This window comes from Ambystoma mexicanum, chromosome 2q, assembly GCF_040938575.1.
Source record: "Ambystoma mexicanum isolate Mex_15411 chromosome 2q, UKY_AmexF1_1, whole genome shotgun sequence".
NCBI classification, from domain to species: domain Eukaryota; kingdom Metazoa; phylum Chordata; class Amphibia; order Caudata; family Ambystomatidae; genus Ambystoma; species Ambystoma mexicanum.
In genome coordinates this window covers 959689367-959703034 of record NC_090924.1, presented here as the reverse complement: position 1 = coordinate 959703034, position 13668 = coordinate 959689367, and the positions used below count along the sequence as shown (strand labels likewise).

Here is a 13668-nt window from a genome sequence, read left to right as displayed (position 1 = left end):
AGGGGAGAGCTAGTGGAGAGATTGGAAGAGGAGAAGGAAGAGAGGAACAGAGTGAAGAAGAGAGGGGGCATGATAGAAGCAGGAATCCACACAGGAAAGATCAGGGCTACCCCCCCCCCCCACCGGACCAGGTGGATCTTGGTGCACAGAGGATTTTGTAGCCATCAGGGAGGAGAGTGTCAAAACTCGTGACAGAGCTGGCCGTGAACCATGTCTCAGTAAAACCAAGGAAATCAATGTCTAGTTCTTCGAGGAGGTGGCAGATATCAGAGGAGTGTTTACAGCAGAGCGAGAGTTGAGAATGGCAAGATAAAGAAGGTTGCCAGCCTTAAAGACATTCTGGGTCGGGGTACAGATCAGAGGGTATGCCCTGCGGAGGGGGAGGGGCAGCGGAGGAGGAGGAGAGGGCAAAGTAGCCAAGGGAGGAGTCGAGGGGACAGCAGGAGATGAGAGGAAATTGATGAGGTGAGGGAATCTCCATTCAAAGAGAAGGAGATTGGCCTGAGGGCCTTGCACCATGACAGTGCCATTTAGGTAAACATTAATGATGACTTTAGGAGAGTCGAAGGAAGCCATGAGAACTTCCCAACGAGTGCCACCATTAATGGGGGTGGAGGAGATAGGACAGAGCACAGAGATCATATGAAGAGTCCATAGATCTGGCCAAGGAACAACAAAGAAGATGTCAGTGAGGGTCTGTCTGGAGGAAGCGTTGGAGTAGGTGTCAGCAATAGTAAGACAACGGTTGGACACGCGGATATCCTTTTTGAACTTCTCCTGAAAGACTTAGTGAGAAGGGAAGGATAGTCAATGGAGAAACAGTTGGAAAAAATAGGAGAAACAGAAAGCGCCATGGGAGTGGAAGCGAGGAAAGGAGGGAGACGAATGGGGAGGGCTAAGGCAGGTAGGTGTGGAACAAAAGAGAGTGGTGAGGTCACTGGGCCGGCAAGATACAGAGAAGCAACAGTTTAAAAGCAAAGTACAGAGAAATTAGCAATGAGCAGCAACATTTGATCTGCAGCTAAAAGTAAAAACAGCAACATTTGACTTTCCAGCAAAAACAGCAAAATTTGACTTAGCAGCTCAAAGCAAAAACAGCAACATTTGACTTTCCAGCAAAAATCAAAAACAGCAGAATTTGACTTTGCAGCTAAAAGCAAAAACAGCAAAATTTGACTTTGCAATTAGGGATTCAGATGTTAGCAAAAGGTTTTCTGAAGCAGAGCAAATCAGCATGACAACATGGGAGTAACAAGCAGAAAGAACAGTGATAGTCAAAAGTGGTAGGAATGAGTCGAGAAGAAGGGAAATAACCCATTGTTTAGTAGGTTACAATGTCAAGGCAGTCCGGATTTCTTAGAGGAGTGAGGTGGCAGCATCATTTAGTTAAGGTGCTGGGGTGCAGGGAGGACCCCAAATCAAATAGCGTCCTGGGCGCGGACAGGGAGCAGACAGGGGCCTTCGTACTGGGCCTTAGAAGAATGGGCTGGCTCAACCCAAAGACAACCAATGGGAGGGGGAGCTAGGCCAGGCCAAAGGAGGAAGGCTAGAAGGATCCTGATGCGCCCATCTTGAAAGGCCTTGGGGAGTGTGCTGCTTTAGATGCACCACAAAACCGTTAGAAAGTGAGCAAACAGCAGATTCAGGCACAAAAGCTGCTAGCGAGGTGCGCTTATAGGCAAATAGTAATTTTAAATGAGCCAAAAACAAGTTTTTGATGTGCGACGCAGCCCGGAATGCAAATGCACTCAGCAGATCACAGGCTTAGCCTGGAGCTGCAGGTTGGTAAGCAGATGCAGAATTCTGTGACAGGTTGCTAAACAATTTCCAATGTTTGGGAACTAACTTTTTATAGCTAGTAATCTTAACCTAAAAATGCTCCAAATGCTTTCTTATGTGTGGTTTTTTTAGAGAAGTTTCAGCTATTTTGTTTTTAGTGACTCTCAAGTCAAGAGCAATTTACTATTATGATATGTTTTCGGCGTTACTGACCTTTGTGTGAAACGTGGCTGTTCCCTAGTGGGATTCGGCAACATTTTGTTTTCTACAAATTGTGACTCAGGTTTAAAATCACAAAAATGTTTTATTCCACAATGAATGCAGATTCAGGAATGGAAATAACTAATCCATGTTTTTGTTACAAAAACATTTCCTTTTATTTTGAACCATATAGTTCTTTCAGACCTTACTATTTATTTAAAACAAGTTTTTGTTAGTAAAACATTTTGCTTTTGCATTCATCTCAGAGTGAAACCTTTAGGCAAAATTAGGGTAATCTGTAATTTGCTGGAAACAATAAGATTTATTTTTGCCAAAATCAGCCAATTTTGCTCTGACTGAATTAAATCCACTGAAATGATGCCTAATACAGGAATAGTTGGGTTATGCAGCCTGTAGCAGTATGGAGAGTATGGCTGGCAGCAGGTGCTTGCAAACTGAGAACTGTTATATGTTTCAGAATTACAAAATTGTTCCATTGAGGAGTGTTTATGTTTTTTATGTTCCCTACAATGTTTAGCTCAAATGTATAGTGCACCAGAAATTATACATTTTTTTTTGTTTAAATAGCATTTAGTTGATTGCTTAAGTTAAAACAAATATAACCACTTTACCATTCAAGCACCTAATTATTCCCTACTGTATTATTTAATGTCATTAAATTGAACAAAAATAAATCTGCCAAGAGAGATGCAGGCTAACACATTTTTCAAGACAAACTTGACCCAGTGTCAGCAAATACATCTAAAGAAACTGCAAACGTAATAAACGCTCCCACGTTGTGGACTGTGAACCTTCAGCAAATGTACTCAAGGGATTCTGGTAATATTTTCAAACTTAGATTCTACAAAGAAAGGACTTGTGTGCTGTCCCCTCTTTCAAACTGCAAACTCTTAACTTCTAAACATACAAAGGCCTAGTTTCAGGGCATGCCAATGTTCTATTATGCTGTCCCCATTCCTTCGCAGTGAAGTTTTAGCGTGTCCACTTTTTGAATACAACAAATGAACAACCCCTTGGAACCTCATATGTAAGCAATATATTTTATCATCTTTCTAGTTTTATCTAGCATACTCTGCCTCAGGGCTGTACCATGGAATAAGAGCGCTGAAGACCAAGTCCAAGGACTGAGAACAGCAAGGGCATTTAAAAAGGTTTATGGGCCAAAAACACACGGGACAGACGAGGGCAGGGCCTCTAAATTATACTACACATACCTAGAAAGATAATACACATAAGCTGTGGCGAAAGGGCAAATATGATGACTAGCACAATTTGAGGGTAATCTGCCTGGGCGTTTCTAAGAAGTTGGCTGCAATCTGCTTATTTTTCTTCCTTTTTAAAATACATGAATCCACCTGGGTAGATGCATGGAAGTGGCTGCAGCTTCCAATGATGTCTGGAAGGAGGAAGTATTAGGGATATGACAGGGACCCTGGGATCAACTTAGGAGAAGAACATATGGGGATATCCAGAAAGTTGGCACTGGGCAGAAGGAGCACCAACTTGTTAGTGTGGCGGCAGGGGAAGGTAAAGGGGGAATGGAAGTAGGGGGCGTTTGGTGAGTGTTGTGCACTGTGGAATCTGCAGTGTATCTGAGAACTTCAGGGCTATACTAATACAAAGTCCACAGATTGGGCAATGTGCAGACATCGCAACGCTCCTAGGATTATAAATGGAACTGGACCTAGTCATGCCTCCCACGTGTCTTGCTCTATCTGAGCTGCTGTGCCAAGTCGGCACACTTGGACTTTATTTCACATCTTTCGATTCCTGCATTGTTCTTTACGCGCTCCGTAGGACCCCGAATGCAGCTCAGACAGCAAAGAACAAGCAGGGTTTTTGGATAGTGCCACCTATGTATTGTCCATGCTGGTTCCTTCCTCTGCCACCTCTACTGACCTTTTCCCTCCTGCTGCTGTCTGGGCCTGACCTTGCTCCTGGGTAGCTTGCTCCATCGGATCTGCTAGGTTGAAACAGACCACTTGAACTTCATTTTCCACCGCCACTGCCTGCATTACGCTGTATGTGATTAGTTGGACCCCGCCTACATCTCCTCTCCTCTACCCAGAGCACCGCTCTATGTCACAAACATCTGCTGCTTTTCCTAAAATTCCACCTCCATTTATTAGTTGTCTATTAAACAATAAATCAGTATGTAATAAAACCTCATTGATCACTGATCTCCATACTAATTCCCCTGACTTCTTTGCTGTCAGAGAAACTGTCTCACCCACTGTCATGATCTCTGCTTCCAAAAGGTCAGGGTTTTCCCAACTCCCTTGGAAGCAGATCCATAACCCAGGTTCCGAGTGCCAACCAGTCCCAATTGGGACCTTTTGGACCCAGTCCTGGCGCCAGTGGCACCAGGCTCATAAATATGCCCAGTCCCAGCGCTGGAAGTGCCGGGCTCATAATGCTTGGGTGGACTTACCTGCAGCAGACCATGCTGCTTACTTGCCTGCCAGTTGAGCCTCTGATCCTCTTCTGTTTGGAACTACTTTTCCTGTTGGGTGGGGCAGGAGCCACTCCCTAGATTCAGAACACTGGAACTCTTCTGGAAAGCAGGAACTCTTTTCTAACCTAGGCGTGGCTGTGGAAGGAGACACCTAAGCACTACAGGAGGCTATTTAAACCACACCCGATGGATGAATCTTGCTTTGCGTTATTCTGCATCCCCTGCAGCAGAACGCTCATCGTGTCTTCTGAATCTGATCCTGGGCCTAAGGAAAAAGGCTTACCATCCTGAATCCAGCCTTCAGCAACACCTATAAAGACAAGAAAGAACAGGTTAGCATTACGGTCTTCAGTGACAGCTCTTCACTTACCTGGTCCATCGGCTGTCACCAACGCCTCGCGCTGCATTCCGGCATCTGAAAGACAAAGGCTTACCTACTCTTCGTGCGCTCCGGAGGTCTTCACATTGCATTCCGGCATCTGAAAGACAAAAGCTTACCAACTCTTCGCACGCTCCGGAGGCCTTCGGCGCTGCATCCCGCATCTGAAAGACAAAACAAGGTGCGTTTAAAGACATTGGGGAACTTTAATACTCACGTGCCATTACTCCTTTCCACATCTAACCCAGTGGGTATTCGGGCACCCTGCAGCCGCTCCGAACTTGTACCTGCAAAATAAAAAGACAGTTAGAGCGCATCGTGAAGCAGGCAACAAGCACTTACTTACGTGCTTCCAGGCGCTTCTATTCATCACACGGGCTCCATCTTCAACTCACTTCAGCCCGTCATCCGCCATCGACGGAACCCTGCAAAACAAGAAACATCATTACTAAAGACTTTAAAGACATTAGAATTACTCGAAACTTACCGTTCGTGCAGTAAACGACGGACAGCAGTCCTCTGAAGTCAAGAGGCCTGCTCCCCTTATCCAGTGAAGAAACTGGTTACAGCACCCTGCCCCGAGGCAGATGGAGAGCACGGCGTTCACTTACCTAAGGTGAGAGCGTTAACCTTTGGGGTTCTACAGGAGAAGAAAAAGGGAAGAAGAGAGAGACATTCAATAACCCAGTTCCTTAATCCCATATTTTCTATCTGCAGACATCTTACCCTTCGAGTCAGACATACAGTGCACAGAGGTCCAGCCGAAAGAGCCAGCCGTGTGTTACACTTCACCTTTGAAGATACGGTATACGCCCAGTCAAGACCGGCGCCTCTACGGGAATCAGGTGAGCGTTACAGAACGCAAAGCCTACCACAAAACTCCCGTCCAGGCGCTATGGAAACCTCGGATACCGACCAGCTAGCCCAGTTACTTGGGGAACTAAGGGCAGAAGTGCATGCAGCCCGTCAGGAAACGAACGCTCTAAGAAGGGAACTGATTATTTCCAAGGAGCGAACAGATGATCTCGCTAGACAATTGCTACAGTCACAAGCCGGACAGACCCCTTTACCCGCATCTGGGGGAAATCTTCCTTCTACATCCTCTATGAATCCAGTGCAGATCAACCTACCTGGGAAGGTACCTCTGGCTCCGCCCGAACGATTTTCTGGTGACCCAAAGAGGTTTGCAGTATTTATCAATCAGTGCCGGTTGCATTTCTTATGCCGGCCAGCAGCCTTTCCAACTGATCAAGCTAAAGTAGCTTTCGTGCTTTCGTACCTTAGTGGCAATGCGGCAGACTGGTCGATCCCTCTAGTAAATCAAGACGATCCGGTCCTCCATGATTTTCAAGCTTTTCAGCTCAGTATGGAAAAACTGTTCGCAAGACATTCACAGGGGCAGGCCTTGGACAATGAGCTTCTTTCGTTGCGACAAGGTAATCAAGACCTTTTGGCTTATATTGCGTCTTTCAACAGACTGATAGTGGAAACTCAATGGCCTGAGGACAAAAGGATTACGCTGTTTTATAGAGGTCTATGTGGAGAGCTCAAAGATGTGTTAGCCCAAGTAGTGAATCCCCCACAAGATTGTTCGGACTATATAGACTTAGTCGTTCAAATAGATCACAGACTGCAGAACAGGAAGGCCGATCGTTCCAAGTTTGATGCTCGAGTATTTTCCAAACCGCCAACTCCTTCCAAAGGAGTAGACTCCGGGGAACCCATGCAAATAGGGGGTCTGAAAGGTCCTCTAACACAAAAGGAGCGGGAAAGGAGAAAACAGTTGCAATTATGCCTCTATTGCGGAAACTCAGGGCACTTTCTTCGAGACTGTCCGGTGAAACCTGCCAAGAAGGCAGTAGGAGCTGCAGTTACCAAGGTTACAAACTCTGAGCAGGGAAACGACCTCGCTCGACAAGAATAGAGGTCCTCTTGCCGAGCGTGAAAACCAGTTCCGTGACCTCGCATTTCGTGATACCTATGGTCCTCATTAGCCCTGATAATCCGGATCGATTACATGCAATTGAAGCTTACGTCGACAGCGGTACCTTCGACAATACCTGGATCAATACCTGGCAAATGGGTTTATTCGTCCTTCCAAGTCCCCTGCTTCTTCAGCTTTGTTCTTCGTTCCAAAAAAGGAAGGAGACCTTAGAACTTGCATAGATTATCGCTCCCTGAACCAGATCACCGTTAGGAATAGATATCCGTTACTTTTGATCCCTGAACTCCTGGACCAAGTCAGAAAAGCATGCATATATACAAAGCTGGATCTTAGAGGAGCTTACCACTTGGTACGAGTAAAAGAGGGCGATGAATGGAAGACGGCCTTCCGCACCAAGTATGGGCTATTTGAATATCAGGTCATGCCCTTCGGACTTTGCAATGCCCCGGCCGCCTTTCAATATTTTATGAACGATGTCCTCAGAGAGCTCACAGATGTGTGTGTTGTTGTTTACATTGACGACATCCTCGTTTATTCTTCATCGGAATCTGAACATCGGAAACACGTGAAAATGGTCCTCGAAAGATTGCGTCAACACAAACTTTTCGCTAAGTTGGAAAAATGTGTTTTCAACGTGACTGAAGTTGAATTCTTGGGATTCATATTATCACCTGGCGGAGTGCGTATGGATTCAAAGAAGGTCGATGCAGTTCTCAAATGGCCATCACCATCCTCCGTAAAAGGTGTGCAAAGCATGTTAGGCTTCGCTAACTTTTACCGCAGGTTTATCCCCGAATTCTCTCGAATAGTCCAGCCCATCACTGCCTTGTTAAAGAAAAACAAACGTTTTGAATGGTCTACCGAGGTGGAACAAGCTTTCCAGGATTTGAAGACTAAATTTATCTCGCACCAATCTTAAAACACCCTCGCCCCGAACTCCCCTACATCGTGGAAACTGATGCTTCAAGCCTTGCCATGGGGGCAGTTCTATCACAAAAGGACCCGGTAACCAAATCAGTTGCATCCCGTGGCATTTTGGTCCCGCAAATTCTCGCCTCCTGAAATCAATTACACGATTACTGACAAGGAACTTCTGGCTATCAAGTCTGCCTTTAAGGCTTGGCGGCATTATCTGCTGGGGGCCCGACACACCGTTACTGTGATTACGGATCACCGAAACCTGCAATATTTGAAAACCGCAAAAGCCCAATCCTCTAGACAACTCCGTTGGGCATTATTCTTTGCCGAGTTTGACTTCATAATTACCTATCGACCTGGTACAAAGAACGGTAAAGCTGATGCCCTTTCTCGGATGGGAGTGGAAGAACACTTGATCAACCCTAAACCTGTACCAATCATTCCCGAACAAAGAATTCTGGGTGTAATCGCCACAGAATCCATAGAGGAAGTTAAGGATAAAGCCAGGCAACTTGTAACTCCAGCAGACATTCAGAATTGGCATCTGCAGGGAAAGGACTTTGCAGTAAAGGACAACTTATTGTATTTCCAAGAACGATTATACCTACCCAGCACAGATTTACAGAAAAAAGTAATCTCTTGTTATCACGATTCTTTAATGGAAGGACATCCCGGTATGGCCAAGACCTCAGAAAAGATCAAGCGCTACTTCTGGTGGCAGTCTTGGAAAAAAGATATCAGAGACTTTATAATGTCCTGTGGAGTATGCGCCCAAAACAAGAGTCAAAAGGAAAGACCAGCAGGCCTCTTACGCCCTATTGACATCCCACCTCGCCCTTGGCATACGCTTTCTATGGACTTCATCACCGATCTACCTCCATGCTCCGGATACAATACGATTCTAGTAATCGTGGACTTATTCTCCAAGATGGCGCATTTCATTCCGCTCAAAGGCTTGCCAACAGCAGCAACTCTGGCCCGAGAATTTCTCGAAAACATCGTCCGACTGCACGGTTTTCCTTCGGTTCTAATTTCGGATCGAGGTAGTCAATTTATTTCTCATTTTTGGCGAAGTTGCTGTCGGTCGGCTCAAATTGATGTGAGACTATCGACCAGTCACCACCCTCAGACCGACGGACAAACCGAGAGGACCAATCAAACTCTGGAACAGTATTTACGCTGCATGCTGCAACAAACTGAAAAAACTTGGAAAGACATCCTTTGGATAGCCGAATATGCCTACAATAACTCTGTCCATTCGGGAACTGGGAAAACCCCGTTTTTTCTTTTGTACGGCAGTCACCCTCGAACCTCGGAGTTGGATCCCCTTTAAGATCTTGAAACACCAGCAGTAGACTACCTGCATTCTACAATCACCCAAGCCTTTAAGGAAGCTGTTTCTCACCTTCAAAGGGCTAAAGAACAATACAAGAAAGGAGCAGATCAACATCGGAAGGAAGCCCCTCAATATCAAGTAGGGGATCAAGTCTGGTTATCCACCAAATATCTACCTCTAAAAGGGCCACGCACATTCAACCCAAGATACCTTGGTCCCTATTCCATCACTACCATAGTAAACCCAGTAGCGGTCAAGTTGGACTTGTCCCCGCACATGAAGATACATCCGGTCTTCCACGTCTCTTTATTAAAACCCGTGCAACCTCAAACCCGACTAACTAAATCTCCAAAACCTATCCTAGTTGATGGAGAACTCGAGTTTGAAGTCAAAAGCATTCTGGACTCCAAGATCTCAAAATCTAAACTATTTTACCTAATTGACTGGAAAAGCTACGGCCCCCAAGAGAGATCCTGGGAACCTGCTGAATATGTCCACGCTCCTCGCCTAATCAAAAGATTTCACCGAACATTTCCTGACAAGCCAAAACCCCCGGAGAATCCCGGTTTGGGAGGGGCCTTGAGGGGGGGTACTGTCATGATCTCTGCTTCCAAAAGGTCAGGGTTTTCCCAACTCCCTTGGAAGCAGATCCATAACCCAGGTTCCGAGTGCCAACCAGTCCCAATTGGGACCTTTTGGACCCAGTCCTGGCGCCAGTGGCACCAGGCTCATAAATATGCCCAGTCCCAGCGCTGGAAGCGCCGGGCTCATAATGCTTGGGTGGACTTAGCTGCAGCAGACCATGCTGCTTACTTGCCTGCCAGTTGAGCCTCTGATCCTCTTCTGTTTGGAACTACTTTTCCTGTTGGGTGGGGCAGGAGCCACTCCCTAGATTCAGAACACTGGAACTCTTCTGGAAAGCAGGAACTCTTTTCTTACCAAGGCGTGCCTGTGGAAGGAGAAACCTAAGCACTACAGGAGGCTATTTAAACCACACCCGATGGATGAATCTTGCTTTGTGTTATTCTGCATCCTCTGCAGCAGAACGCTCATCGTGTCTTCTGAATCTGATCCTGGGCCTAAGGAAAAAGGCTTACCATCCTGAATCCAGCCTTCAGCAACACCTATAAAGACAAGAAAGAACAGGTTAGCATTACGGTCTTCAGTGACAGCTCTTCACTTACCTGGTCCATCGGCTGTCACCAACGCCTCGCGCTGCATTCCGGCATCTGAAAGACAAAGGCTTACCTACTCTTCGTGCGCTCCGGAGGTCTTCACACTGCATTCCGGCATCTGAAAGACAAAAGCTTACCAACTCTTCGCACGCTCCGGAGGCCTTCGGCGCTGCATTCCGCATCTGAAAGACAAAACAAGGTGCGTTTAAAGACATTGGGGAACTTTAATACTCACGTGCCATTACTCCTTTCCACATCTAACCCAGTGGGTATTCCGGCACCCTGCAGCCGCTCCGAACTTGTACCTGCAAAATAAAAAGACAGTTAGAGCGCATCGTGAAGCAGGCAACAAGCGCTTACTTACGTGCTTCCAGGCGCTTCTATTCATCACACGGGCTCCATCTTCAACTCACTTCAGCCCGTCATCCGCCATCGACGGAACCCTGCAAAACAAGAAACATCATTACTAAAGACTGTAAAGACATTAGAATTACTCGAAACTTACCGTTCGTGCAGTAAACGACGGACAGCAGTCCTCTGAAGTCAAGAGGCCTGCTCCCTTTATCCAGTGAAGAAACTGGTTACAGCACCCTGCCCCGAGGCAGATGGAGAGCACGGCGTTCACTTACCTAAGGTGAGAGCGTTAACCTTTGGGGTTCTACAGGAGAAGAAAAAGGGAAGAAGAGAGAGACATTCAATAACCCAGTTCCTTAATCCCATATTTTCTATCTGCAGACATCTTACCCTTCGAGTCAGACATACAGTGCACAGAGGTCCAGCCCAAAGAGCCAGCCGTGTGTTACACATCACCTTTGAAGATACGGTATACGCCCAGTCAAGACCGGCGCCTCTACGGGAATCAGGTGAGCGTTACACCCACACTGACTCAGTCACACTAGCTGCACTACACAACCAATCCTTCTCTTTCTCTCACACCCCTCAGCCTTCCAGGCACCATGCTGCACTTGGCACCTTCATACGCAATTCTGTGGCTTCCCCTCAAACCCCTGTACGCTCCACTCCTATCTGCTTTAGAGTTCTGCATCACAACATTACCACCAACAATTTCCACTCACCTAAATACAATATGCACTCCTCCGGGTCCCACTTCGGACTCCTCGTTGCTATGCCCAGAACACCATCTTATTCGCTTGGGTGATTTCAACCTCCCTCACAGCTCATAGAACTACAATCGCTTCCTGAGCGACTTCTTCAAATACAGCCAGCCAACACACATCGCCAGAAACTGCTATGACCTCATCTTTATCTCCAATTCTCTCTCCTATATAAATCTATCACACCTTCCCACTTTGATCACTACATCATCAATGTAGAAATCTCTCCCACAGCTAGCGCTACTTCTCTCCCCCCTCCTCTATATCACATTGCATCTTTTCTTGTCATTCTGTTGCCCATTACCTCTGACAGCTGACAGTTCTACTGCCCGCCATGATTTTTATTCACCCGCTCCGAAATCAGTTGACCTGGTCTTTGACTACATTCACTCACTCCTTCTTAAACCGTTCAATAATGACTATCCTCCTTAACAACTCAAGCACCGACCCTCTAAACCCCAACATTGACAGAACCAGTTAATCCTCTCGCTAGAGACTTAAATGTGCCGCCTTATTAGAAAATGCCATAACAACCCATGCCTCTTCAGAGTGAGTGTCACTGTTTCACTGTTTTTGAGATCACAATGGCACTTGACCCGGGGCTAAACATCTCTATTCTACCTCCACCTCACCTCTGGTCAATCCTCAAAGCCTTCAATCCACAGTGGACTCTTTCCTTTCTCCTCCCAAACCTATGTGTTGCCCCTCCTCTTTGTCCACCACCGACTTTCCCACTTTCTTTTCTGACAAACTTTCAAAAATCCAGAACACTCTTACTTTTCTAGTAGCCAGTCCCCCACCCTCAAACCATGCACCACCACCTCTTTTTGTCTCTTCCTCACTCCCTAACTTTTCTCCTGCGGACATAATCAAAGTTTTCTCTATTCCTAAATTGACCAAACTCTTCTGTGCCAAGTGACCCTGTGAAAAACAAATGTACCCCCTTACACAACTCCTTTTTCCCCCTGACCACCTACCCTATTTTCACTCTACTCGCAATCTAGGGGTACACGTGGGCCGTTTTCTCAACTTCTCACATTTTATCTCTAAAACCACTATGGCGGTACGCCTACATCTTCTAAACATCAGCACGATCGGTCCAAATATATATAAAAAAACTTGTATTCGCCAACATTGAATATTGTGCCAGTCTTTGGGCTCCCCAGCTATGCATTCATACCCTTTGATAAAGTGAATAATGTTGCTGTCTGCACACTCCTTATCCTACCCAGATCTTCTCCCACCTCTGCACACAGACACGAGCTGCAATGGCTCTCCATGCAAAATTGTAAGACTCAAATTCTTTATATAAATGCATCAAGGGACTTGCTCCGGATTACATATCCTCAGTCATCTCAATTTACACTTCTTCCCACACTCTTTGCTCTTACTCCACTATCATTCATTGCCCTCCTAAATTCCTCAGTGCTCGTTCTGACATTTGATCCTTCAGTCTACTTGCACCCTACCAATGGTATTCTCTAACTGCACAAAATCAAACATTCAAACACTTTGGCAAACTACAAACTCCTGCTCAACTCCTTGCTTCTGATGCACCATTGTAATCTCATTCCGTCTTCGCTTGCATCAACATGCTTCCAATGTTGCATGGATTCATCCACCGCCTTCTCCACCATCTCCACATCCTTGACTTTTGTTGTAGATCATTTATATAATGTCTATCTCGCTAGTCACTACTGTATGTACAGTTGATGCTAGCTACTGTCTGTCCCCAATCTCTGCGCCAATAGCCTAATCCACAAAGTTGGTTATTCGTTCCTGCTCTCCATACAAAGAGATACATTTGTCTCCACTCTGTGTCGTACAAGCATTTGGGTCAAAATGTGATGTTTTCCCTTGTACACTAAACAAATATTAAATAAACAAATGAATTAAAACACACTGCCTACAGTTTCCAAAACAACTTCATAACATTGTGCTGTTGTTACACATTATTTTCTTTATGCAAGATTTATGTGAATGCTTCAAAAACACACTTGCATCCAGAACAGGAAATATTGCACACTATGAATCCTTATAACAACTTGCACAGTCTTACCTGATCATCTTTGACTTTTTCTTCATTTTCATCTGGCAAGGTATATTTTATGCTGGGTCTTCTGACAACCACACCATTTATTGCAGGCATGTTCGGTTTCTCTGTGAATTCGCTCTCTGGGGATGCTTCTGCATCATCTACTACACTGAAAGACTAAACAGAAAGATCAAGACGCAATGGTTTGCAAAATACTATAAATATGCCAAGTCTAACTATTCAGGTACATTTAAAACCAACATTTAATTCTGTAATCGAAGCGGTACATCCCATTGATAATTTTAAGCG

At 45.6% G+C, this 13668-nt stretch overlaps 1 protein-coding gene across 2 annotated transcripts in view; it reads right to left on the bottom strand.

Moving 5' to 3' along the window:
* The window catches only part of LOC138569869 (ATP-binding cassette sub-family B member 5-like), a 1230756-nt gene that overhangs the window by 477919 nt on the left and 739169 nt on the right, over positions 1-13668 (bottom strand). For both annotated transcript variants that reach the window (XM_069648261.1, XM_069648260.1), the window contains one exon: positions 13384-13536. In XM_069648261.1, the coding sequence (XP_069504362.1) occupies positions 13384-13536 (153 nt within the window). The remainder of the gene's footprint in view (positions 1-13383; positions 13537-13668) is intronic.